The sequence below is a fragment of the Heterodontus francisci genome, unplaced genomic scaffold (assembly GCF_036365525.1).
Source record: "Heterodontus francisci isolate sHetFra1 unplaced genomic scaffold, sHetFra1.hap1 HAP1_SCAFFOLD_1406, whole genome shotgun sequence".
Lineage (NCBI taxonomy): Eukaryota > Metazoa > Chordata > Chondrichthyes > Heterodontiformes > Heterodontidae > Heterodontus > Heterodontus francisci.
Genome location: NW_027140464.1, coordinates 54,170 through 81,614, shown reverse-complemented (window position 1 = coordinate 81,614; position 27,445 = coordinate 54,170). Strand labels below are relative to the sequence as shown.

At 43.6% G+C, this 27,445-nt stretch overlaps 1 protein-coding gene across 1 annotated transcript; it reads left to right on the top strand.

The window, feature by feature from the left end:
- The first annotated feature begins 1,194 nt into the window (after window positions 1-1,194).
- On the top strand, window positions 1,195-27,445 carry LOC137359897 (nucleoside hydrolase-like). The gene is made up of 6 exons (XM_068025555.1): window positions 1,195-1,448; window positions 2,771-2,961; window positions 14,373-14,552; window positions 15,308-15,419; window positions 21,282-21,418; window positions 26,353-27,445. The coding sequence occupies exons 2-6, from the start codon at window positions 2,779-2,781 to the stop codon at window positions 26,698-26,700; spliced, it is 960 nt and encodes a 319-aa protein (XP_067881656.1). The 5' UTR covers window positions 1,195-1,448; window positions 2,771-2,778; the 3' UTR covers window positions 26,701-27,445.

The following is a 27,445-nucleotide window of genomic DNA, read 5'->3' as shown; positions in this document are numbered from 1 at the left end:
CCTTTAATTGGCCTTGAGTTGGACTTACACCCCACTGAGGCAGGATGGCTTGCCTCCAAGAGCTGCCAGCATATCAGCGGGCAGGCAGCTCTTCAGTCCCAGCAGCGCCACTGGGAGCAATTGCCACTGCTGGGACTGCACCCAGCAAGAGGAGCAGCAATGGACAAAGCCCTGAAATTAAGGTTACTGTTGGGGCCTTGCTGGGGACAATTGGCTGGACCCTGGTGAGGCAGGGTGGGTCAGGTGAGTGAGGGGGGGTTGCTCCAGCAGGGATGGCTTGTGCCATGTGGGGGGCCCTCCATGCGACACAGAATGCCCGATCAGGACCCCCATACCCGTCACAAGGTAGGCCACGAAGGGCCTTAATTGGCCTGGGGCAGACGGGCTGTTTGTCACCTCCCCTTGCTGATGGTAAAACTGCAGCCAGGCGGGAAGGCACCCTTCCACTGCTTCCAGACCACTCCAGCTGTGGGGGTAAAATTCTGGCCACCATCTCTGAATTGTCCTCCATGTTCTCTTATTTGTGAGGTTAGATTGCCTTTCAAACCTCAAAAGTGAGACGTTTAAGTGTCATATTTTCGATTTTCAAAGTTGCACACTGGTCATTGTGTTTGTTGTACCACTTGAAGGGTTGTGTAATAGTTATTATTCCAAAATTTTGTTTGAATATGAGTTCTACAACCAAAACTGGATGGTAAATTCACTCCCTGCATGTCAAAGTATAGTTGGAACCCAAGTTCAGAGAAACTTGATGCATCTCCTTCGGCAAGGGAGGCTTTTGTGTGAAGAATGATGTTCCAGGTTAACTATGTGTTCATTAAAAGTTCTAAAAGAAAACCTCAATTATTGTCTAATTCCATGATATGCAGCTAGAATGTTTTTGTGTGCAGTGAGAAATCCGAACATAGCAAACAATTGGACTGCATTTAATAAGTTGAAAATGCTATTTTTCAGTTTTAAATTGAATACGTTTTTAAAAAGGCAAGCCTGCTTGATAGCTCCATCCAACGTATGGGAATATATGGAAAATAAAGGATCACGCTTGCCTACTTTGTGAAGAAGCCATTGCAAATATTTGCGGAGTGTCAACGGTTAATGTGCAAAGGTTGAGCAACTTTTAAAAATCTCTACAGAGACGAAGGGCAACAAAACATTTTCGATTAATATTTTACAAACTTTACAAACACCAAGCTAATAATCTTCTCGACCAAAGTACTGTGCAGTGTTGATGCCTCACTCTTGGTATAATTTTGGTATAACTGCCTTTGCTTTGAACTTTGCAGTGTGATGTGAAATAAATGTCATTAGAATAGCAGACGTAAACTGGTCACCAGGAAGGAAGGAAAAAGCCGGTTTGGTCAGAGGCTGGGAAGGCTTTACTTCCAGAGACCAGTGCTGTGCTGGAAGAGCAGACGTAGAGAATCGGCCTTCACATCTTCAATGCTGAGGTATTATTGTAGGCAGTGACCAAATGTACGAGCTGCAAATTATCTCAAATGGCTGTTAAAGTGCGTATCTGTGCGGCGCCCCAACATCCTGCCAGTGGAGAATGTGATTCAAAGCCAAGGTCTCCTTCTCGATGTTACTCACTCCTCCTAATACTGTTGAATAGCATTTCACTAACAGCTGAGGCTGTTCACAGTGATTTCCAGGACCAATTTATGCTAACTTTCATTGCTGCACGTAAACAACTAGCCAAAAGTGTACTGTCATTATTTTTGTACTGATTTTATCAGGAACGAGACCAGATTCTCAAACTACCGGCAACCTGTGTGGGCCTGCGACGTGGGACACCTAGTTGAACTTAATGGTCTCCTTCGTCTGATGTGAATATTTGGTTTGAGGATTGACAAATATTAAAGAAACAAGGTTTAGAAATTAGTACGCATTGCACCTTATTTATCAGGAGTTAGAGGGGTGTAAAGCATCGCAACTTCGCAGTGAGATGGCTAGCACCCAATCTGTACATTTGTTGGACCCACTGCAAACTTTAGGGGCTCTTCTCGAGCACCTAAAACGAGCGTTAGCTGCTTTAAATATGTAAATTAGGGGCTTCATGCATGAAGGACTCCATCGAGAAAATAGTTCACTCAGGATTCTTCAGAGAAGTGTCAACTTCAGAAATGCTAAAAAATTGTTTTATTCACTTTTGAGGAGAAAATCGACAGAGTGTAAAACAGGCTGCCAATTTGCTATCGCCCATTTTTGAACTTCTGCCCAAGACAAATTTATACCACTCGTTCCTGTCAAGGTTATTGTTGCGGAACAGCCTGAGAATTGCGAAAGTTCAGAAAAAGCTGAAAGTGGAAAATTCCCCAAGCTCGCATAGTTGGTTCATATTGAGTTATTTGGTGCTGAAATTCTTGTTTAGTTGCTTCACGTAATTTTGCAGTGGACTGTTGGTTTTAAAAACAGGAAAATTCTACATATTAGCAAATGTCAGGATAGAAATTGTATCTGATAGTGAGTTTGGAAAACTGCGAGTACAAAGTCCACAAAATACCGAGACCCAGGAACTTGGGCCTCGTTGTCGTGCACTTAACCAGAAGCGGTGGGGATGAGGAATGTGAAAGTACATCATCAACTTCATATTCATAGAACAGCCCGAGTTTGCAGCCAGCAGCAAATGAACAGTGCTTGCCATTCATTCCACTTACAGCTGCACACAGACATTCATCGGTGTTCAATGCCACCAGAGAAGTATTAAGCACAGAACATCAGACCAATTGGTACTATTTGAAACTCAATCTTACTTATTTTTCGGCCATAGAATCTAAGATGGAAAAGAAGCTGTTACTCATAGATGTCGACTGTGGGGTGGATGATGCCCAAGCCATGATGATGGCTCTTGCAGCTCCTAATGTGCAGATCCTGGGTGTAACATGTACTCATGGAAACACAGAAATTGAAAATGTGTGCAAAAATGTGCTTCGAGTGTTAAAAGTTTGCCAGAGGACAGAGGTAGGTGGTGGAAATTATGGGTAAAGGTACAGTGTGCTTTGAAAGATAGCCTATTTACGGTGACTAGAATCCCTTTATTAACGTGTTTTTTTTCAATTAATGTTTTGATCATATATAGGAGATGCAGATCTAGGACAAAAAAGCTTTGGTATATATGTAAGAATCATAATTGTTTTGTAAAACGTATAAACAGGAGTAGGCCATTTAGCCCTATGAGCCTGTTCCACCATTCAGTGAGTTTTTATTATTTGTTTCATAGGATGTGGGCATAGCTGGCGAGGCCAGCATTTTGTGCGCATCTCTAATTGCCCTTGAGAAGGTGCTGGTGAGCTGCCTTCTTGAACCGCTGTAGTCTATCTGCAGTTCCAAGATTTTGATCCAGTGACAGTGAAGGAACGACGATATAGTTCCAGCTCAGGATGGTGTGTTACTTGGAGGGGAACTTGCAGATGGTGATCTTCCCTTGCGTCTGCAGCCCTTGTCCTTCTAGGTGGAAGAGGTCGTGGGTTTGGAAGGTGCTGTCAAAGGAGGTGTGGTGAGTTGCTGCAGTGCATCTTGTAGATGGTACACACTGCTGCCACTGTGCATCAGTAGCGGGCGGAGTGAATTTTTAAAGATGGTAGATGGGGTGATAGTCAAGCGGGCTGCTTTGTCCTGGATGATGTCAAGCTTCCTGAGTTGTTAGAGCCACATTCATCTAGGCAAGTGGAGAGTATTCCATCACACTCCTGACTTGTGCCTTTTCGATGGTGGACAGGCTTTGAGGAGTCAGGAGGTGGGTTACTTAACGGAGAATTCCCAGCCTCTGACTTGCTCTTGTAGCCACGTATTTATGTGGCTGGTCCAGTTCAGTTTCTGGTCAGTGGTACCCCCAGGATGTTGATAATGAGGGATTCAGCAATGGTAATGCCGGTGGATGTCAAGGGAGATGGTTAGATTTCTTCTTGTTTGAGATGGTCATTGCCTGGCACTTGTGTAGCATGAATGTTACTTGCCACTTATCAGCCCAAGCCTGAATGTTGTCTAGGTCTTGCTGGATATGGATATGGACTGCTTCAGTATCTGAGGAATTACGAATGGTACTGAACATTGTACAATCATCAGCGAACATCCCCACTTCTGACTTTATGATGGAGGGAAGGTTATTGATAAGCAGGTGAAGATGGTTAGGTGTAAGACACTACCCTGAGAAACTCCTGCAGCAATGTCTTGGTACAACCACAACCATCTTCCTTTATGCTAGGTATGACTCCAACTGATGGAGAGTTTCCCCCCAATTCCCATTGACTTCAATTTGGGTAGGGCTCCTTCATGCCATACTCAGTCAAATGCTGTCTTGATATCCAGGGCAATCACTCTCACCTCACCTCTTGAGTTCAGCTCTTTTGTCTATGTTTGGACCAAGGCTGCAATGAGATCATTACTGATCTGCGACCTAACTTCTGTCAATCTCAAAATTATTTACAATTGATACTTTATCAATTGCCATTTGTGGAAACGCATTCCAAACTTCTACCAGCTTTTGTGTGTAGGAGCGTTTCCTAATTTCACTTGTGAAAGGCCTGGCTCTGATTTTTAAATTATGCCCCTTCACCTAGACTCCATAGCCAATGTCAATATGCTCTCTTTATTTGCCTTTATATGTTCTGCTTAATATCTTGAAAACTTCAATCAAATGACCCTCAACCTTCTAAATTCCAGGAAATACAACCTTAGTTTATTTATTTTTTTATTTAGAGATACAGCACTGAAACAGGCCCTTCGGCCCACCGAGTCTGTGCCGACATCAACCACCCATTTATACTAATCCTACACTAATTTCATATTCCTACCACATCCCCACCTGTCCCTATATTTCCCTACCACCTACCTATACTAGGGGCAATTGCTAATGGCCAATTTACCTATCAACCTGCAAGTCTTTGGCATGTGGGAGGAAACTGGAGCACCCGGAGGAAACCCACAGTTTGTGTAATCCTTGGAGCCCAGGTATCATTGTGATAAATCTACGCTGTATTCCTTCCAAGGCCCGTATATCCTTCCTGAGGTGTGGTATCCAGAACTGCTGCCAGTACTCCAAGTGTGGGCCAATCTGGGCTTTGTACGGCTAAGCATGACTTCTACCCCGATGTATTCTAGTCTTCTAGATATAAACTCCAGCATTCCAATCGCCTTTTTGATTATTATCTGTATCTGCTTATGAAATTTTAATGATCTACCTACCTGGACCCCCAAGTCTCTTTGGATCTCTGCTTTCCCCATTTAGAAAGTACCCTGTTCTATCCTTTTTAAGTTCAAAATGTATGACCTCACATTTACCTACTTTGAAATCCATTTGCCACAGTTTTGCATATTCACTTAATCTATCAATATCTCTTTGTAATTTTATGCTTTCATATATACAGCTTACAATGCTGCCTATCTTTATGTCATCAGCATATTTGGATATGTGGCTTTCTATTCAATCATCTAAATAGTTAATAAATATGGTGAATTCTTGAGGCCGCAACACAGATCCTTGTGGGACACTACTGGTCATATTCTGTCAATTTAGAGTACCAGCGTTTTATCCCAACTCTCTGTCTCCTGCCATTCAGCCAATTTCCTAAACAGGTCAGTAATTTGCCTTCAAATACATGGGTGTCAACTTTAGCTAACAGACACTTATGAGGGACTTTATCAAATGCCTTCTGGAAGTACATATAAATAACATCCATAGATATCCCCTGTCCACTACTTTAGTCACCTCTTCAAAAAATTCAATCATGTTCGTCAGGCATGACCTACCCCTTAGAAATCCACACTGAATCTCTCTGGTCAGCTGAAATTTTTCATGGTGTTCAGTCACCCTATCCTTAATTATAGACTCTAGAAATTTCCCGACAACACACATTCGGCTAACTGGTCTATAATTCCCTGGTTTTCCTCTCTCACCTTTCTTAAATAGTGGAGTGACATGTTCAATTTTCCAATCTAAAGGATCGGTTCCCAAATCAAGAGAACTTTGGAAGATTATATTATGCATCTGCAATGTTTGGACTTATGTCCTTTAAAAACCCTGGAATGAAAACCATCTGGTCCTGGGAGTTGTCACCCTTTAGTGCCTTTATTTTCTTTATTACCGTTACTTTGCTTATGTTAATTTTGGTGAGTCCCTGATTCAATATTAGTTTCCTTGGGACTTCTGACATGCTGACTTCTGCCTCCGTAAAGGAAATGTAATTATCCGACATGTCCATCATTTGCTGATTTTCATTGACAATATCACCGTTATCAGTTGTCAAGGAGTCCATATTGCTCCTAACCACCCACTTTTTCTAATATAATTGTAATTTTTTGTGTTAATTTTGATATCCCTTGCAAGTTTCCTTTTGTACTCCCTTTTTGTAACTTTTAGTATTTTGTCACCCTTTGCTGTTCTTTGTATCTTCCCCATTTGCCAGGATCTGTGCTATTTTTTGCTTGCTTTTTTTCCCTTTTAGTTTTATGTTGCCTCTTACCTCTTTAGTTGTCCATGGCTGTCTTTTTTGGCAAGTAGAACAGTTGATGTTTGTAGATTAGTGCATGGTGTTCAAAAAATAATTTAGTGTGATATAGAACCAGTTTATACCCCGAAGGGGCAAGAGTTCTACTTGCCAAAAAAGAACTGGTTAAAAAAGTGGTTGAGGGGAAGGAGACAGAGACTAGGGATAATTGGTAGGTACTCTAATTAGCAGGATGTGGTTAGTGGTGACCCCAAGGATCTGTGTTGGAGTCTCAAATATTCGGTATTGTAAGTAGTGTAGATGGAAGAATAAAATTACAGTGCATACAGGAGAGCTTTTTGAGCCAGCACGTAGAAAGTCCTACAAGAGAAGGGGCGGTACTGGACTTGATCCTAGGGAATGAAGCTGGACAAGTGGTGGAAGTGTCAGTGGGGGAGCATTTTGGGGATAGTGACCATAACTCTGTAGGACTTAAGGTAGTTATGGAAAAAGACAAAGATGGAAATAAAGGTACTGAATTGGGGGAAGGCTGATTTCAATATGATAAAACAGGATCTGGCCAAAGTAGACTGGGAACAGCTACTTGTAGGAAAGTCTACATCAAACCAGTGGGAGTCATTCAAAAAGGAAATAGTGAGAGTTCGGGGCCAACATGTTCCCGTAAAAGTGAAGGGTAGGTCAACAAGTCCAGGGAACCCTGGATGTTAAGGTATATAGAGGATTGGATCAGGAAAAAAAATGAAGCTTATGCCAGATTCAGGGGGCTGAAAATAACAGAGGCCCTAGAGGAGTGTATAAAGTGTAGGGGGTACTTAAAAAAGTAATTAGGAGCGCGAACAGGCGTCATGAGAAAACATTGGCGGGCAAGATAAAAGAAAATCCAAGGCATTTTATAAGTATATGAACGGCAAGAGGATAACCAGGGAAAGAGTATGGCCCATTATTGACCAAAGTGGCAATCTGTGTGTGGAGCTGGAGGACATAGGTGAACTTTTAAATGATTACTTTTCGTCTGTGTTCACTATGGAAGAGGATGATGTAGCTGTAGAGATCAGGGAGGGGGATTGTGATATACTCAAACAAATTAGCATTGAAAGGGAGGAGATATTAGCGGTTTTAGTGGGCTTAAAAGTGAATAAATCCCCAGGCCCAGATGAGATGTATCCCAGCCTGTTATGTGAGGCAAGGGAGGAGATAGCAGGGGCTCTGACACAAATTTTCAAATCCTCTCTGGCCACAGGAGAGGTGTCAGAGGACTGGAGGATCGTGAATGTGGTACCAATATTCAAGAAGGGTAGCAGGGATAAACCAGGTAATTACAGGCTGGTGAGTCTAACATCAGTGGTAGGGAATCTATTGGAAAAAATTCTGAGGGACACGATTAATCTCCACTTGGAGAGGCAGGGATTAATCAAGGACAGTCCGCATGACTTTGTCGGGGAGATCATGTCTAACAAACTTGATTGAATTTTTCGAGGAGGTGACTGGATCTGTAGATGAGGGTAAAGCAGTTGGTGTAGTCCACATGGTCTTCAGTAAGGCTTTTGATAAGGTCCAGCAAGGGAGATTGGTTAAGAAAGTAAGAGCCCATGGGATCCAGGGCAATTTGACAAATTGGATCCAAAATCGGCTTAGTGGCAAGAGGCAGAGGGTGATGTTTGAGAGTTGTATTTGCGATTGGAAGCCTGTGACCTGTGGTGTACCACAGGGATCGGTGCTGGGACCCTTGCTGTTTGTAGTGTATGTTAATGATTTAGAAATGAATATAGGAGGTTTGATCAGTAAGTTCGCAGATGACATGAAAATTGGTGGTGTTGCAAATAATGAGGAGGAAAGCTTTAGATTACAGGACAATATAGATGGGCTGGTAAGATGGGCAGGGCAGTGGCAAATGGAATTTAATTCTGAGAAGTGTGAGGTGATGCATTTTGGGAGTACTAACAAGGCAAGGTAATATACAATGGGTGGTAGGACCCTAGGAAACACAGAGGGTCAGAGGGACCTTGGTGTACTTGTCCATAGATCACTGAAGGCAGCAGCACAGGTGGTTAGGAAGGCATATGGGATACTTGCCTTTATTAGCTGAGGCATAGAATATAAGAGCAGGGAGGTTATGGTGGAGCTGTATAAAATGCTAGTTAGGCCACAGCTGGAGTACTGTGTATACTTCTGGTCACCACACTATAGGAAGGATGTGCTTGCACTGGAGAGGGTGCAGAGGAAATTCACCAGGATGTTGCCTGGGCCGGAGCATTTCAGTTATGCAGAGAGACTGGATAGGCTAGGGTGTTTTCCTTAGAGCAGAGAAGGCTGAGGGGAGACCTGATAGAGGCATACAAAATTATGAGGGACATAGATAGGAAGAAATTTTTTCTCTTAGCGGAGGTGTCAATAACCGGAGGCATAGATTTAAGGTAAGGAGCAAGAGGTTCAAAGGGGATTTCTAGAAAATATTTTTCACTAAGAGGGCGGTTGGAATCTGGAACACACTGCCTGAAGGAATGGTAGAGGCAGGAACCCTCACAACATTTAAGAAGTATTTGGGCCAAGTGCTACAAAATGGGATTCGAATAGATAGGTGCTTGATGGCCGGCACAGACACGATGGCCAAACGGCCTGCTTCTGTGCTGTGTAACACTTTGGCTCTAACATTAAGAAGTATTTAAATGAGCACTTGAAACGCCATAGCATACAAGGCTATGGGCCAAATGCTGGAAAATGGGATTAGAATAGTTAGGCTTGATGGCCGGTGCGGACACGGGCCAAAGGGTCTGTTTCTGTGCTGTATAACTCTGACTGTATGAGATATTGATAGATTAAGTGAATGGGCAAAACTCTGGTAAATGGATTTCAGGGGAGGTGGTGGCATAGTAGTATTGTCACTGAACTAGTAATCCAGAGACCCAGGGTATTGCTCTGGGGACATGGGTTTAAATCCCACCACAGCAAAGGTGGAATATGAATTCAATTAATAAATCTGGAATTAAAAAGCTAGTCTAATGATGGCCATGAAACCATTGTCGATTGTTGTAAAAACCCATCTGGTTCACTAATGTCCTTTAGGGAAGGAAATCCGCTGTCCTTACCTGGTCTGGCCTACATGTGACTCCAGACCCACAGCAATGTGGTTAACTCTTACATGCCCTCTGAAATGGCCTAGCAAACCACTCAGTTGTACCTAACCGCTACGAAGTCAATAAAAAGGCATGAAACTGGACGGACCACCCGGCATCGACCTAGGCACCAGAAAGGACAACGGCAAACCCAGCCCTGTCGACCCTGCAAAGTCCTCCTTACTAACATCTGGGGGCTTGTGCCAAAGTTGGGAGAGCTATCCCACAGACGAGTCAAGCAACAGCCTGACAGAGTCATACTCACGGAATCATACCTGACAGACAATGTCCCAGACACTCCCATCACTGTCCCCACGTATGTCCTATCCCACTGGCAGGACAGATCCACCAGAGGTGGTGGCACAGTGGTATACAGTAGGGAGGGAGTTGCCCTGGGAATCCTCAACATCGACTCTGGACCCCATGAAGTCTCATGGCATCAGATCAAACATGGACAAGGAAACCTCGTGCTGATTGCCACCTACTGCCCTCCCTCAGCTGATGAGTCAGTACTCCTCCATGCTGAACAGCACTTGGAGGAAGCACTGAGGGTGGCGAGGGCACAGAATGTACTCTGGGTGGGGGGACTTCAATGTCCATCACCAAGAGTGGCTCGGTAGACCACTACTGACCGAGCTGGCCGAGTCCTAAAGGACATATCTGCTAGACTACGTATGTGGCAGGTGGTGAGGGAACCAACAAGAGGGGAAAACATACTTGACCTCATCCTCACCAATCTGCCTGCCGCAGATGCATCTGTCCATGACAGTATTGATAGGAGTGACTACTGCACAGTCCTTGTGGAGACGAAATCCTGCCTTCACATTGAGGGTACCCTCCTTCGTGTTGTGTGGCACTACCACCATGCTAAATGGGATAGAGTTTGAACAGATCTAGCAATGCAAAACTGGGCATCCATGAGGTGCTGTGGGCCATCAGCAGCAGCTGAATTGTACTCAACGACAATCTGTAACCTCATGGCCCGGCATATCCCCCACTCTACCATTACCATCAAGCCAGGAGACCAACCCTGGTTCAATGAAGAGTGCAGGAGGGCATGCCAGGAGCAGTACCAGGCATACCTCAAAATGAGGTGTCAACCTGGTGAAGCTACAACACAGGACTATCTGTGTGCCAAACTGCGTAAGCAGCATGCAATAGACAGAGCTAAGGGATCCCAGAACCAACGGATCAGATCTAAGCTCTGCAGTCCTGCCACATCCAGCCATGAATGGTGGTGGACAATTAAACAACTAACTGGAGGAGGTAGCTCCACAAATATCCCCATCCTCAATGATGGGGGAGCCCAGCACATCAGTGCGAAAGATAAGGCTGAAGCATTTGCAACAATCTTCATGCAGAAGTGCTGAGTTGATGATCCATCTCGGTCTCCTCCTGAAGTCCCCAGCATCACAGATGCCAGACTTCAGCCAATTCGATTCACTCCGCGTGATATCAAGAAACGACTGAAGGCACTGGAAATGCTATGGGCCCTGACAGTATTCCGGCGATAGTACTGAAGACCTGTGCTCCAGAACATGCTGCGCCCCTAGCCAAGCTGTTCCAGTACAGCTACAACACTGGTATCTACCCTGCAATGTGGAAAATTGCCCAGTTATGTGCTGTACACAAAAAGCAGGATAAATCCAACCTGGCAAATTACCGCCCCATCAGCCTACTCTCAATCATCAGTAAAGTGATGGAAGGTGTCATCAACAGTGCCATGAAGCGGCACTTGCTTAGCAATAACATGCTCAGTGACGCTCAGTTTGGGTTCCGCCAAGGGCACTCACAGCTCCTGACCTCATTACAGCCTTGGTTCAAACATGGACAAAAGAGCTGAACTCAAGAGGTGAGGTGAGAGTGACTGCCCTTGATATCAAGGCAGCATTTGACCGAGTATGGCATCAAGGAGCCCTCGCAAAACTGAGGTCAATGGAAATCAGGGGGAAAACCCTCCACTGGCTGGAGTCTTACCTAGCGCAAAAGAAGATGGTTGTTGGAGGTCAATCATCTGAGCTCCAGGACATCACTGCGGGAGTTCCTCAGGGTAGTGTCCTAGGCCCAACCATTTTCAGCTGCTTCATCAATGACCTTCCTTCAATCATAAGGTCAGAAATGGGGATGTTTGCTGATGATTGCACAATGTTCACCACCATTCGTGACTCCTCAGATACTGAAGCAGTCCGTGTAGAAATGCAGCAAGACCTGGACAATATCCAGGCTTGGGCTGATAAGTGTCAAGTAACATTCATACCACCCAAGTGCCAGGCAATGACCATCTCCAACAAGAGAGAATCTGACCATCTCCCCTTGACATTCAATGGCATTACCATCACTGAATCCCCCACTATCAGCATCCTAGGGGCTACCATTGACCAGAAACTGAACTGGAGTAGCCATATAAATACTGTGGCTACAAGAGCACGTCAGATGCTAGGAATCCTGAGGCTCACCTCCTGACTCCCCAAAGCCTGTCCACCATCTACAAGGCATAAGTCAGGAGTGTGATGGAAGACTCTCCACTTGCCTTGATGGCTGCAGCTCCAACAACACTCAAGAAGCTTGACACCACCCAGGGCAAAGCAGCTGGCTTGTTTGGCACCCCATCTACAAACATTCACTCCTTCCACCACCGACGCACAGTGGCAGCAGCGTGTACCATCTAGAAGATACACTGCAACAATGCACCAAGGCTCCTCAGACAGTAACTTCCAAATCCGCGACCTCTACCAACTAGAAGGACAACGGCAGCAAATGCATTGGAACACCACCACCTGCAAGTTCCTCTCCAAGTCACACACCATCCTGACTTGAAACTATATCGCCGATCCTTCACTGTCGCTGGGTCAAAATCCTGGAACTCCCTTCCTAACAGCACTGTGGGTGTACCTACCCCAAATGGACTGCAGCGGTGAAAGAAGGCAGCTCACCACCACCTTCTCAAGGGCAATTAGGGATGGGCAATAAATGCTGGCCTGGCCAGCGACGCCCAAATCCCATGAATGAATAAAAAAAATGTAGGCAAATGTAAGGTCATCCACTTTGAACTTAAAAAGGGTACTTCCTAAATGATGGAAAGCTAGAAACAACACAGGTCCAAATTCACTTGTAGAGTCCAGCTACATTGATCATTAAAATTTCATGAACAGGTACTGACAATTAAAAAGGCTAATGGACTTTATATTTAGAAGACTAGAATACAAGTGGGTAGAAGGGGGTACAGTGGCCTTGGTGGGAGTGCAGATTTACTAGAATGATACCTGGACTCCACAGGTTTAGCTACAAGGAGAGATTGAACAAACTAGGGTTGTATTCCCTGGAATTTAGAAAGTTAAGATGTGATTTGATCAAAGTTTTCAAGATATTAAGGGGAACAGATAGAGTACATCGGGAGAAACTATTTTTGTTAGATGGAGAGTCTAGGAGTGGGGGCATAGTCAAAACATTAGAGCCAAACCTTTCTGGAGTGAAATTAGGAAACATTTCTTCACGCAAAGGGTGGTAGAAGTTTGGAACCTCTTCCGCAAACGGCAACTGATGCTAGATCAATTGCAAATTTTAAAACTGAGATTTTGGTAATCAAAGCTATTAATGAATATAGGTATATGCAGTTAGGTCATAGATTCGCATGATTTCATTGATTGGCGGAACAGGTTTGAGGGGCTAAATGGCCTACTCCTGTTCCTATGTTCCTTTTTCTCCTTCCTGGTTTAATTGCTTTACATCTTCTCGTTTTCCCTTGACTTGTATTGCCTAAACACAATTTCTGACTGATACTTTACTTCCTTCCCTTTTGTTTGTTTTTGAACCATTATTAATGCCACCTTTTCCCCCAGTTACTCGTTTAAAGTCCTTGTGACCATCCTTTTTATCCTTGAATTTCACACATTATATCTGCTATTTTAACTTTAAGTACTTTCAAGACATCAAGTTTATTTCTAATTTTTGACTACCCTTGCGATTTATCCTTTTAAAAAGTCCCTGGTTCAGCTTAAGCAGCATTATAATATTTTCTTTTTAAATGTGTACATGTTTTGTCTGATCAGATGTGTAGAATTAAAGCTGTCAGTACAAAGGAGGAAGAATTGCTCTGCTTGCCAAGTGTAACAATGTAAATGCATGCAGAGAAAAATGGCCCCAAAATTTCTGGTCCTAGGAAGGTACAACTAGGTTGGATATCATGAGGTGTTGGGGGTGGGTGAATAGGGGAGGAGAAGTGGGGGCGGGGTGGGGGGGGGTGGTGTCAGAATTTAAAGTATCACCAGGTTCCAATGGTCAAAAGTTCTGATGGGTGAGACGGAGATTCTTGTGCTCATCCCCTCCCACCCTGACCTCACTAAAAGATGCAGAATTGATGGGATGATCCCAATTAAAAATCTCAAGAGATCCACTTTCCTGTGGCCAATGTAAAAATGCCTGCATAGTGCGGAATTTGGGGTCTAATATAAGTTTACCACTACCAGTCAGTCACTGAATGATTTCTTTTAGGAAACACCTGGAGAACGGAGTTTTTTTATGGCCCTCTTCCCTCTTCCCACCTGAACTATCAGCAAGGCGCCTGGCAGGGCAGACACCTAGGCAGTGCGATAGAGGTTATGGTCATCCAGCACTTCTATGTGACCTTGTAGCTGGGATTTGGGTTGAGGTCAGCACTGGGCCAGCTTAGTGGCCAGAAATTGAGCCCGGTGGCAGAGGAGAGCCTTGATGAATTCCAGAGCCCATGTGTTTACACAATTTCATGACATGTAGCAACAACTGTATTTCATCCGCCATAGGATTGTTAAAAGATTTTTTATCTTTATAATTGCAGATACCTGTGTACCAAGGTGCAGGTACCTCTCTCCTTGGAGCTCAGCTAAATGCTGATCATTACCATGGAAAGGATGGGCTGGGTGATGTTCCAGACCCTAATGCTCCAGGGTTGGAATACCTGCAAGCTGAACATGCAGTGAATGCCATGATAAGGATAGCCACTGAACATCCTGGTCAGGTGAGATGTATGAGTTTCAGGAAACAAAATTCTAGTGGTCAGTAGAACATAGGAACAGGAGTCGGCCATTCAGCCCCACAAGCCTGTTCGGCCATTCAGTTAGATCATGACTGATATGTATCTTAACACCATTGAACTGCCTTGCTTCCATAACCCTTAATACCCTTACCTAACAAAAATCTATCCATCTCAGTTTTGAAATTTTTAGTTGACCCAGTCTCAATAGCTTTTTAGGGGATGAACTTCCAGATTTCCACTACAGCTTTTGTGAAGAAGTGCTTTCTGACATCACTACTGAACGGCCTAGCTCTAATTTTAATATTATCCCCTTCTGGAGGAACTAGTTTCAATTTACCTGAACTTTATAATGGATACTGATACTAACATACTGACAGAACAAATATCTCCCACAGCCAGCTGGGAGGACTGAATAGTCCACGTTGCCTTTCACATCTAGCTATTCAAGGATTGGCTGCCAACATTGTCTATACTTTGTATGGACATGACTGGTGATGTCAGATTTTGCACAAGGTTGCATCTAGTGAGGATAGCTCAAGCTTGTTTAATAAGAACAAGCATGTTTGAACATCAGGCTGGAATTTGAACTATTGATGAAACAAATCCGGATATAAAGCTAATTAACATGTAAAATAGAGAAAAAATGAAAATAATATGGTATATTTTACAGTTGTTCAAGCCTACTGTAACTTTAACATCTCTCAGACACTGATAAGCACTTGTTTGTTATCCTACAGGTCTCTCTTGTGGCTATTGGTCCCCTGACCAATGTTGCAATGGCATTTAAAATGGATCCCACCTTTCCATTGAAATTAAGACATTTGTACATCATGGGAGGAAACATGGAAAGTATGTCATATACCTTGTTTGCATCATTCTCTTCAACTGTGGTGGTTGGGGGGGATGGAGGATAGTGGTCTTTGTACCTGAACCTGATCCAGTCCTCACCTGATAGACATTACATGTACTTTCGTTCATCATGGGGTGAGGGATTTGTTCTTCCCCTGTCCTAGGCAAAGTGCCTGACTGGCTGACGTGAGCTGACCGGAGAAAGCAGGGAAAAAGCTGATAGCTTCCTGGACTTTATGGCGCAGCAGCCAGCCATGTGTCTATTTACCCAATGTGTCATTAGGGAAACTGAAAATAATATTCTATAGATTAGAAATTTAGGACATTTATCCCATTGTATGCAACTAATTCCATATTGCTGTTGCATACAATTTTCCTAACGCTGTGATTATTTTACAATAATTCATATTCAGCTTTTTTTCCCACCAAAGCTAACCATCTAATGGCTCTGAAGCTTCTTTCAGCTACACTATCACGCTGACCAGACAGCATTTCCTGTGTTAGTAAACTAAATCTGAAATAACCATATTAAATGCATATAGCAGATATTGCAAATTTGTTCTGCCATACCTTCGGGTTCAGTGGCATCAGTCATTCTCATAAGCAGTCTGACTCCTTACTTTTGTGGGAGTTGACTCACTCAGCCCTAAATCTGCTTGTACAATGGCATGGTCCAAGTCTAGCAATAGTACCCCTTTGCGTCTTGAACAATATATTCATGTCTCTCACATCTACTTTTTCAATATCCAAAGGTTTCAAACAAATCAATATGCCACTTCATTTCATTTCATAGTCATTTGTTTTAGTCGATTCAACTGGTATTCATATAAGAACATAAATAATGAAAACATTACATCTCTCTACATTATTGAGTTGTCATAGAGTCGTACAGCATAGAAACAGGCCCTTCGGCCCACCGCGTCCATGCCAACCATAATGCCTATCTATACTAATCTCACCTGCCTGCATTAAGTCCATATCCCTCTATGCCTTGCTCATTCAAGTACCTGTCCAGATGCCTCTTAAATGTCGCTACTATTCCTGCCTCCACCACCTCCTCAGGCAGCTCATTCCAGATACCCACTATTCTTTGTGTGAAAAATTTACCCCTTTGCTTCCCTTTAAACCTCCTCCCTCTCACCGTAAATCTATGCCCTCTAGTTTTTGTCACCCCTACCATGGGAAACAGACTCTGGCTATCTACCTATCTATGCCTCTCATAATTTTATATACCTCTATCATGTCCCCTATCAGCTTCCTTCGCTCCAGGGAAAACAGACCCAGCCTATCCAATCTCTCTTTATAACTCAAGCCCTCCAAACCAGGCAACATCCTTGTGAATCTTTTCTGCACCCTCTCTAGCTTAATCATATCTTTCCTGTAGTGCGGTGACCAGAACTGCACACAGTACTCCAAAAGCGGCCGAACCAACGTTATGTACTACTGTAACATGACGTCCCAACTCTTGTACTCAATGCCTCGGCTGATGAGGGCAAGCATGCCATACGCTTTCTTCACCACTCTGTCAACCTGTGTTGCCACTTTCAGGGAACTATGTACTTGCACCCCAAGGTCTCTCTGCTCAACAGCACTCCCCAGGGCCCTGCCATTCACTGTATATGTCCTCCCCTGGTTTAACTTCCCAAAATGCATCACTTCACACTTGTCTGCGTTAAATTCCATTTGCCACTCCCTTGCCCACTTTCCCAGTTGATCTATATCCTGTTGTAACCTTAGACAACCTTCTTCACTGTCCACTATACCACCAATTTTGGTGTCATCTACAAACTTACTAATCATGCCCCTTACATTCACATCCAAGTCATTAATATATATGACAAACAACAGAGGGCCCAGCACCGATCCCTGCGGCACACCACTGGTCACTGGCCTCCAATCTGAAAAACAACCCTCCACTACCACCCTCTACCTCCTATCACCAAGCCAATTTTGTATCCAATTTGCTAGCTCACCCTGGATCCCATATGTTCGAACCTTCTGGACCAGCCTACCATGCGGGACCTTGTCAAAGACCTTGCTAAAGTCCATGTAGACAACGTCCATCGCCCTGCCCTCATCAATCCTCTTGGTCACCACCTCGAAAAACTCAATCAAATTCGTGAGACACGATTTCCCACGCACAAAGCCATGCTGACTATCCCTAATCAGACCATGTCTTTCCAGATGCATATAAATCCTGTCTCTCAGAATCCCTTCCAATAACTTTCCCACCACTGATGTAAGGCTCACCGGCCTGTAGTTCCCTGGCTTATCCCTGCTGCCCTCCTTAAATAAAGGCACAACATTAGCTATCCTCCAGTCTTCCGGTACCTCACCCGTGGCTAACCATGATACAAAAATCTCTGCCAGGGCCCCAGCAATCTCCTCCCTTGCTTCCCATAGCATCCTAGGATACACCTGGTCAGGCCCTGGGGATTTATCCACCCTAATGCGCTTCAAAACCTCCAACACCTCCTCCTTTGTAATGTTGATATGCTCCAGGATATCGGTGTTCCCTCCCTTGAACTCACTAGCTTCCATGACCTTCTCCATGGTAAATATGGACAAGAAATATTCATTTAAGACAGAATCACAGACCTCGCCCATTTCCCGTGGCTCCACACATAGATTGCCACACTGATTCTTAAGGAGACCTACTCTCTCCCGAGCTACCCTTTTACTCTTAATATTGAATCTTCAGGATACTCCTTTATCTTATCTGCCGGGGAAATCTCATGGCCCCTTTTTGCCCTCCTGATTTCCTTCTAAAGTGTAGTCCTACATCCTCTATACTTCTTGAGGGACTAGCTTGATCCCAGCTGCCTATATCTGACATATGCCTCCTTCTTTGTCCTGACCAGACCCTCAATATCCCTCGTCAACCAAGGTTCCCTAAACTTGCCAACCTTGCCCTTCCATCTAACAGGAACATGCCGGCCCTGAACTCTTCCTATCTCACTTTTAAAAGCCTCCCACTTGCCAGACGTCCCTTTACCTGTAAACAGCCTCTCCCATTCAACTTTTGAGAGTTCCTGTCTGATGCCATTGAAATTAGCCTTCCCCCAATTTAGGACTTTAACCTGAGGACCAGTCCTATCCTTATCCATAACTATCTTGAAGCTAATAGAGTTATTGTCACTGGTCCCAAAGTGCTCCCCCACTGACACATCAACCATCTGTCCATCCTCATTTCCGAAGAGGAGGTCGAGTGTAGCCCCTTCTCTAGTCGGGCCATCCACGTACTGCTTCAGAAAACTATCTTGGGCACACTTAACAAATTCTTCCCCATCTGATCCCTTAGCACGAAGGCAGTCCCAGTCAATATTAAGGAAGTTAAAATCACCTACTATTACAACCCTATAATTCCTACACCTACCTGTGATTTCCCTACATATATATGCTCCTCCACTTCCCTCTGACTATTGGGGGGCCTATAGTATGATCCCATCAAAGTGATCACTCCTTTCTTATTTCTAAGTTCTACCCATATGGCCTCGCTGGACATTCCCCCCCAGGATATCCTCTCTAAGTACTGCTGTGATGTCCTCCCTAATCAATAGTGCAACTCCCCCTCCTCTCTTACCTCCACCTCTGTCACGCCGGAAGGATCGGTACCCTGGAACATTGAGCTGCCAGTCCTGCCCATCCCTCAACCACATTTCCGTAATAGCTATAATATCCCATGTACCGATCCATGCTCTGAGTTCATCTGCCTTACCTGTAAGGCTTTTTGCATTAAAGTAAATGCAGGTTAGCCTACCAGACCTTCCACGCTCCCTGTCCTGCCCCTGCCCGGCCTGCCTACTGGACTTTCTTCCTTTAACCTGTACATTTGCCTCAACTATCTCATCTGAGAGACTACTACTTTGGATCCCACCCCCCTGCAAGACTAGTTTAAACCCTCCCAAGTAGTAGTAGCAAACCTCCCCGCAAGGATATTGGTCCCCCTCCAGTTTAGATGCAACCCGTCCTTCTTTTACGGGTCACCTCTGCACCAAAAGGGATCCCAATGATCCAAGTAGCTGAAGCCCTCCCGCCTACACCAGCTCTTCAGCCACGCATTCATTTGCCTAATCCTCCTATTCCTACCCTCACTAGCACGTGGCACAGGGAGTAATCCTGAGATTACAACCCTTGAGGTCCTGCTTTTTAACCTTCTGCCTAACTCCCTATATTCACTTTGCAGGGCCTCATCTCTCTTCCGTCTATGTCATTAGTACCAATATGGACCAGGACCTCTGGCTGCTCACCCTCCCCTTTCAGAATGTCCTGCAGCCGCTCCGAGACATCCTTGACCCTAGCACCAGGGAGGCAACATACTATCCTGGAGTCTCATTTGTGGCCACAGAAACGCCTATCTGCACCCCTTACAATAGAATCCCCTATCACTATAGCTCTTCCAACCATTTCCTCCCCTGCTGCACAACAGAGCCCTCCATGGTGCCACGAACTTGGCTGCTGTTGCTGCTTTCCCCTAGGAAGTCATCTACCCAACAGTATCCAAAGCGGTATGTCTGTTTGAGAGGGGGATAGCCACAGGGGACTCCTGCACTACCTGCCTGCCCCTACTACTTCATCTGGTGGTCACCCATCTCTTTTCTGCCTGTGCGGCCATTACCCGCGGTGTGACCACCTCCCAAACGTGCTATCCACGACATCCTCAGCATCGCTGATGCTCCACAGTGAATCCACCCGCAGCTCCAGCTCTGTAATGCGGGTAGCCAGTAGCTGCAGCTGGATACACTTCCTGCACACATGGTCACCAGGGACACTGGAAGCGTCACTAGAATGAGCATTCTTGGTTGGTTCAGATGTTGGTTCTGAATCCTAATCTATGTAGCTCAGCTCCGTTGATCTGTGAATTGAAACCCTTGAAAGCTAAGTTGAACTCAGCAGTCATACTTTTAAACAAATATTGCACCAAAGACTTCCCATGGTAACATTTTCAGAATTACTGAAAGGTGACAATGGGTATCTTTATGTGTTTGTTTGCTTAAAGTATACACATATTTACATTGTTAGGTAGTTGATAATTCCATCCATATAAATTCATATTTTCACCAGACTGTTAAATGTGCTTGGATTAAGAAGCCTTGAAATTTGTGATGAAATTAATTTAATTTGAAGGTTTTATCTTTTTCAGAATTCTGTCCTTTAACCAAGGGCAGGACCTCTTAATGCAGCAGCAATGAATATGAGTGATCACTAGAATAATTATTCTTGCCCTGTTGAGCTGTGAATTGAAACCCTTGAAAGTTTAGTTTAGTTTTAGTTTAGAGATACAGCACTGAAACAGGCCCTTCGGCCCACCGAGTCTGTGCCGACCATCAACCACCCATTTATACTAATCCTACACTAATCCCATATTCCTACCACATCCCCACCTGTCCCTATATATTTCCCTACCACCTACCTATACTAGGTAGTAGGGGCAATTTATAATGGCCAATTAACCTATCAACCTGCAAGTCCTTGGCATGTGGGAGGAAACCGGAGCACCCGGAGGAAACCCACGCAAACACAGGGAGAACTTGCAAACTCCGCACAGGCAGTACCCAGAATCGAACCCGGGTCCCTGGAGCTGTGAGGCTGCGGTGCTAACCACTGCGCCACTGTGCCACCAAAGTTAGGTTGAACACAGCAGTATTATTTTTCACAAATATTGCACCAAGGTTTCCCATGGAAACATATTCAGAATTTCTGAAAATGGGTATCATTATATGTTTGATTGCTTAAAATACACACATGGTTTAGAATGTTGGACAGTTGTCAATTCCATCCAATAAAAATATTTTCACCACTGCTAAAGGTGACTAGATTAAGATTTTAAAGTTGTGATGGAATGAATTTTATCTTTTTCAGGCAGGGGGAATGTGACAATGTGTTCTGAGTTTAACTTTGCAGCAGATCCAGAAGCAGCTTATATTGCCCTGAATCGTTTTGCATGCCCCATCTATATCGCAACTTGGGAATATTGTCTTCGTCATGCACTGCCTTGGGTAAGCTGTTGAAAAAACATCTTAACAAATATAAAATTGAGACCAGTGATACATGTACACATCTTTTGATTTAGAAAATGAGAACTTGATCCTGAACATAAGGTGAATGTCAGGTGAAAGTAGGATTGTGCTCTGCTGTGGATGCTTAAAAATATATTGTTTTCTCTGCTGGGTTTTATTTACCTGCCTTCTATAAAGAGGAAAAGCAAAGTAAAGCCGCCACGCGGTAAATGCAAGTAACTGCAGAAGGCTGATACTGGGATCTTGGGGGTGAATTGCTATGGCCTGAATTTTATTAGCATGCTGCACTCTACGGCGGTGCACTTTCAACTTGGCGGCCTTCCGGCATGGAAGTGCCACGAGGAGCCCCATGATATTACGTGTGGAGGCTCATTTAAACGGAGGGGGCAGAGTGGTTGCCCCCGATGACATAGAGGGAGCGGCTGCTGTGTTCCCGGCAACAACGTCCGGCGCCAACACGCAGGTGTGGACACCATTTTTAAAGGGCTGCAAGTTCTTAGGAGAAATTTTAATTTTTAAAGTGATATTGCAAATCATTATTCATTAAAACTTAAATAATAATGGAGGCCCTTTCCCCACCCCCCCCATGTTTTTTTACAGGACGTTAGCAGAAAATTAAACTTTATTACCGACCCACACATCCCCCCCACCCCCACCAACCTCTTAACATTTGCCTTTCAACCCTTTCCCACCATCCCCACATCCAATAAAAATTGTTTTCCCCGCTCCCCCACCCCTCCTAAACCTGAGCACATAATTTTTTCACTTTGCCTCCTTGGGTGCGATTCTCCTGCCACCTTCTCTGCTTTTGCCAAACCATCCATCTCCCGCTTCTTTTTTAATCCTTAAAACTCACCTATTCACCCCTCCCAATATCTCTTTCTTTAGCCCAGCATTCATTTTCTTCCTCATGCATCTGTAACTGTCTTGGGACTTTTCTTTCTACAATCAAGGCACTGTATATCACAAGTTGTTTTTGATAGCTTGAGGTTAGAATCATTGGACATTGCAAAGAAGGAGGCTATTTGGCCCATCGTACCTGTGCTAGCTCTTTGAAAGATCTATCTGACTACTGAATCTGCTTCCACCACCTTTTCAGGTAGTGCATTCCAGATCACAACAACTCAATGAGTAAAAAATATTTCCTGATGTTGGCTCTGATTCTTTTGCCAATCATCTTAAATCTGTGTCTTCTGTTTACGGACCCTTTTGCCACTGCAAACAGTTTCTCCTTATTTACTTTATTTACTTATTTCTCCTTATTACAAACTATTTGTGATTTTGAACATCTCTATCGAATCTCTTAATCCTTTCTGTTGTCAGGAGAACAACCCCAGCTTCTCCAGTCTCTTCAACATAACTGAAGTCCCTCATCACTGGTGCCATTCCACTAAATGTATTCAATATCCTCCCCAAGGCCTTGACATCCTTCCTAAAGTGTGGTGCCCAGAATTGATCACAGTATTCCAGCTGAGGCCTAACAAGTACTTTATAATGTTTTAGCATAACTTTCTTGATTTTGTACTCTCTTTTCAACCGTCTTCTCAACTTGTCCTGCCGCCTTCAAAGATTTGTGTGCACACCTCACCCCCGCCCCCCCCCCACCCCCCCATGTTTCTGTTTTTGCACCCCATTTAAAATTGTACCATTTAATTCACAGTACCTCTCCTCATTCTTAGGACTAAAATCATCACTTCACCCTTCACTATGTTGAATTTCATCTGCCATGTGTCTGCATATTTTTCTAGTCTGTCTATGCCCTCCTGTGTTCTTTTACTACCTTCCTCGTCATTTACTACATTTTTGAGTTTCATATCTGCAAACTTTGGAAATATTCCCTGTATCCTCATGTCCAGATCATTAATATATATCAATAGTCCTAATACCGACACTGGGAACATTTCTGTATACGTCCCTGCAGTCTGAGAAACAGCCGTTCACCACTACTCTCTGCTTTCTGTTCCTTAGCCAAATTTATATCTATGCTGTTTCTGTCCCTTTAATCCCGTGGCTTTAATGTTGCTAACAAGTCTAATATATGGCACTTTGTTATATGCCTTTGAAAGTGCATAAATACTGATGCTATCAGAGCAGGTCAGAGGCTGGGAAGTCTGTGGTGAGTAACCCACCTTCCGACTCTCCAAAGCCTGTCCAACATCTACAAGGCACAAATCAGGAGTGTGATGGAATACTCTCCACTTGCCTGGATAAGTGCGGCTCCAGCAACACTCAAGAATCACGACACCATCCAGGACAAAGTAGCCCGCTCGATGGGCACCCATCCACCACCTCAGTATTCACTCCCTCCATCACAGATGCACAGTGACAACAGTGTGTACCATCGACAAGATGCACTGCAGCAACTCGCCAAGTCTCCTTCAACAGTACCTTCCAAATCTGTGACCTCTACTACCTGGAAGGACGAGGGAAGAACACTACGACCTGCAAATTGCCCTCCAAGCCACACACCATCCGGACTTGGAACGATATCGCCACTCCTTCACTATCGCTGGGTCAAAATCCTGGAACTCCCTTCCTAACAACACTGTGGGTGTACCTACACCACATGGACTGCAGCATTTCAAAAAGGTGGCTCACCGCCACCTTTTGAGGGCAATTAGAAATCGGTAACAAATGCTGGCCTTGCCAGTGACGCCCACATCCCAAGAAAAAATGTTAAAAAATCAATCACACTACCCTTATCAACCTTGTTACTTCATCAAAGAGCTTGACCAAGTTAGTCAAGCACGATTTGCCTTGAACAAAAACACACTGACTTTCATTTATTAGCTCATACTTTTCCAAATGTCAGTATTTTTCTCTCAGTTTATTGTCTGTAAAAGCTTCCCTACCACTGAAACCCAGCTGACTGGCCTATAGTTACTGGGTTTATCCCTCTCCCTTTTTTTAAACAGAAGTATAACATTTGCAATCCTCCAGTCCAGTGGCACCCCACCCATATCCAAGGAGGATTGGAAGATTTTTGGCCAGAGCATCCACAATTTCCACCCTTACTTTCCTCGGTAACCAGGGATGCATTCCATCCAGACTGGATGACTGAGGACTGCCAAACATTTAAGTACATCCTCTTTATCTGTTTTTATCTTGCCCAATATCACTCCTTTTGGCTCCTTCTTTACTGCTACATTGGCAGCATCCTCTTCTCCTGTGAAGACAGATACAAAGTACTCCTTTAGTACATCAGCCATGCCCTTTATGGTCCCAGCCTTCCATTGAGTACCCTTTTACTATTTATGTGTTTATAAAATACTTTTGTGTTCCCTTTTATGTTAGCCGCTAATCTGTTCTCAGACTCTCTTTTCCCGTTTTATTCCTTTTTCTATATCTTCTGTGTACTTACTGTATTCAGCTTGGTTCCCTGTCAGTTGTCATAAGCCTTCCTTGTCTGTCTCATTTTAACATCTATATCATCAGTAATCCAGAGGGCTAAGCTTTGGATGACCTTCCTTTCCCCCTCTTAGGAATGTGTCTACTCGAACCATATCCTTGTTGAAGGCCTTCCATTGTTCAATTAATGTTTTGCCTACCAATATTTGATACCAATCCACCTGGACCAGATCTCATTTCAACTCAGGTTGAGGACCAGACGTGTTTGGACGGATTTTGAGGGAGAAAGCAGATGTGTTCTAAAATGTGCCACCTAACATACAAATTTTTTATCTACATAAATCTGATTGCTGGATGTGATGGGCTTGTACACTTGAAAAGTAGATGGTGGGGAAAATGAAGAAAGGAGTGCAGACATTAAAGAAGTTGTACATAAGTTTGTGAGCCATCTTTCCTTCATCCTGCATATTAAGAATTTTAAATCCCAAGCTTGGTGTCACCAAGCTGCAATTTCCTGATATACTTCATGTTTTTTCTTTTGAGTCTTTGTAGTGTAAGCACTTTGGGCCTTCATGTTGGTTCCTCAATAATTGATAAAAGGATCTTATAGTATTTTCATAACCTACAGGAACATTATGAAATACTGACTTAATTGAATCAAATATTAATTGTTTTGTGCTCCCGTTTGTTTGCTGGATCTTCAGTACATTCCCTAAGAAAAAGCACAGCTACTATAGAAACACCAATATTTTCATATGAGCAGTACTTTGCACTTGCTGATATTAAATCTCAACTGCCATTATTCTGCCACTTACATATTTGTCCAACTCATTTTGTAATTTCTGAGGTGCCTCCTCTGAATCCACAACTTCTCCTAATTTGAAACTACCTACAAATTTGGCCAATTTGAATTCACTGATCTTGCTATCTAGATAGCCCATTCTACAATTTTAAGATTATGCTGTCGATGCTACTCCTTTTCCATTTCAGGTTTGCCTAGCAGGTACTGAATCTGCCTCCCTTCTTAGAATCATAGAATGATACAGCACAGAAGGAGGCTGTTTGGCCCATCATGCCTTTATCTGCTCTTTGGTAGAGCTATCCAATTAATCCCATTCCTTTGTTCTTTTGCCGTAGCAGATGTGATCTAAAATGTGCCACCTAACATACAAATTTTTTATCTACATAAATCTGATTGTTTACCCTTCAAGTATTTATCCAAGTAGTACACAGGCAGTTTAAATCATTTCACAAATGTAGAGGACCAGTAATTCATGGCTGATATTAATTAATTATGAGGTTGTTACTGAGTGAAATAAACCCAATAATTGCCAGTATAATACTGTGGGTCTGTATTTTATACATCATTACAGTGTTTTTGCTTTTTCATAAATGCTGTAAATGTAAAGCCAGTACATTTACAATCCACCCAGAAACCACAAGCAAAGATGTCAACATATGGATTTTAACCTTGACAATTTATTTTTTGGTTTTGATTTGAATAGAATGAATATAAGATGACTTGAAAGTTGCTCAAAGTTGATGACCTTTTTTGTCCATGACAGGAGTTTTTTAAGGAGTGGGTAAACCAAGGCACTGAGAAAGCTTCCTTAATGAAGAAGATAACTGCACACAGTGAAAAATTTGCCAAAGACAGGCAAGGCAATAGAGAGCTTTATTTTGGACCCGGCTTTGTGTCCTGCGATTCTTTTGCAATGGCGGCTGCTATTGATGAAAGTATTGTTACTGAATATATACGATGTGGAGTAAGCGTGGAGTTACAAGGATCAGTGACCAGAGGCATGATGATCGTGGATACAGTTAACCTACTGCAAAAACAAAATAAAGCTTTTATTATGACAAAATGTGATATTGAGAAGTTTAAGCAGCTCATGATGTCTGCTCTGAAATAGCAGGTGTGATAGCAAAAAGAAAGTTGAATACCAGCATCAGTGGATCGGGCTGGGCCTCCCGGCGTCTGTCTTTGTGGTGGGCCTCTGCCAGATCATCATCCGCCCCTCCCCACCCCGCCACGGAGCCCAACGTTGGGGGCTCGGTAAAATCCAGCCCATTATCACATTGCTGTGTATGGATGTTTGCTGTGACTACACTTCAAAAGTTCTTCATTGGCTGTAAAACACTTTGAGATATCCAGTGGCTGTGAAAAGTGCTATATAAATGCAAGTCTTTTTTCTTTCAAAGTAAAACTCTACTAGCCAGAGATTCAACAGGGCCAGCAAGGCAAATATTTGGCTGCAGAAATCTCAAGGATGCATTAAACTGAAGTAGGATTAATAGAACACGGCAAGAAATGCAACTGGGCAGGAATGTAGATTTGAGTGGGGTTCCATTTCTTCCTTTGAGTTTGAGTAGAATCTGTGCATTTTAAACCAATATTGAGAATTGTACCTGAGCAATGTTGTATTTGACTTAAATGTTAACCTTAACTGTTGAATATTTGGCTCAATGTTGACACTTGGGTAAGGGCTTTGATAGGAAGATCTAGTTCTCCAAAATGGTCAACATGTATTTATAAATTTATATTTATGCGTCTTATTTTGATGTTCCTTGCTGAAAGGTTTATTGTTTGTTGCCTCATGTTTGCAATTCCCCATCTCAATAAATTACTGAGCTCTTTTGCGCTCACCTAGTCTACTA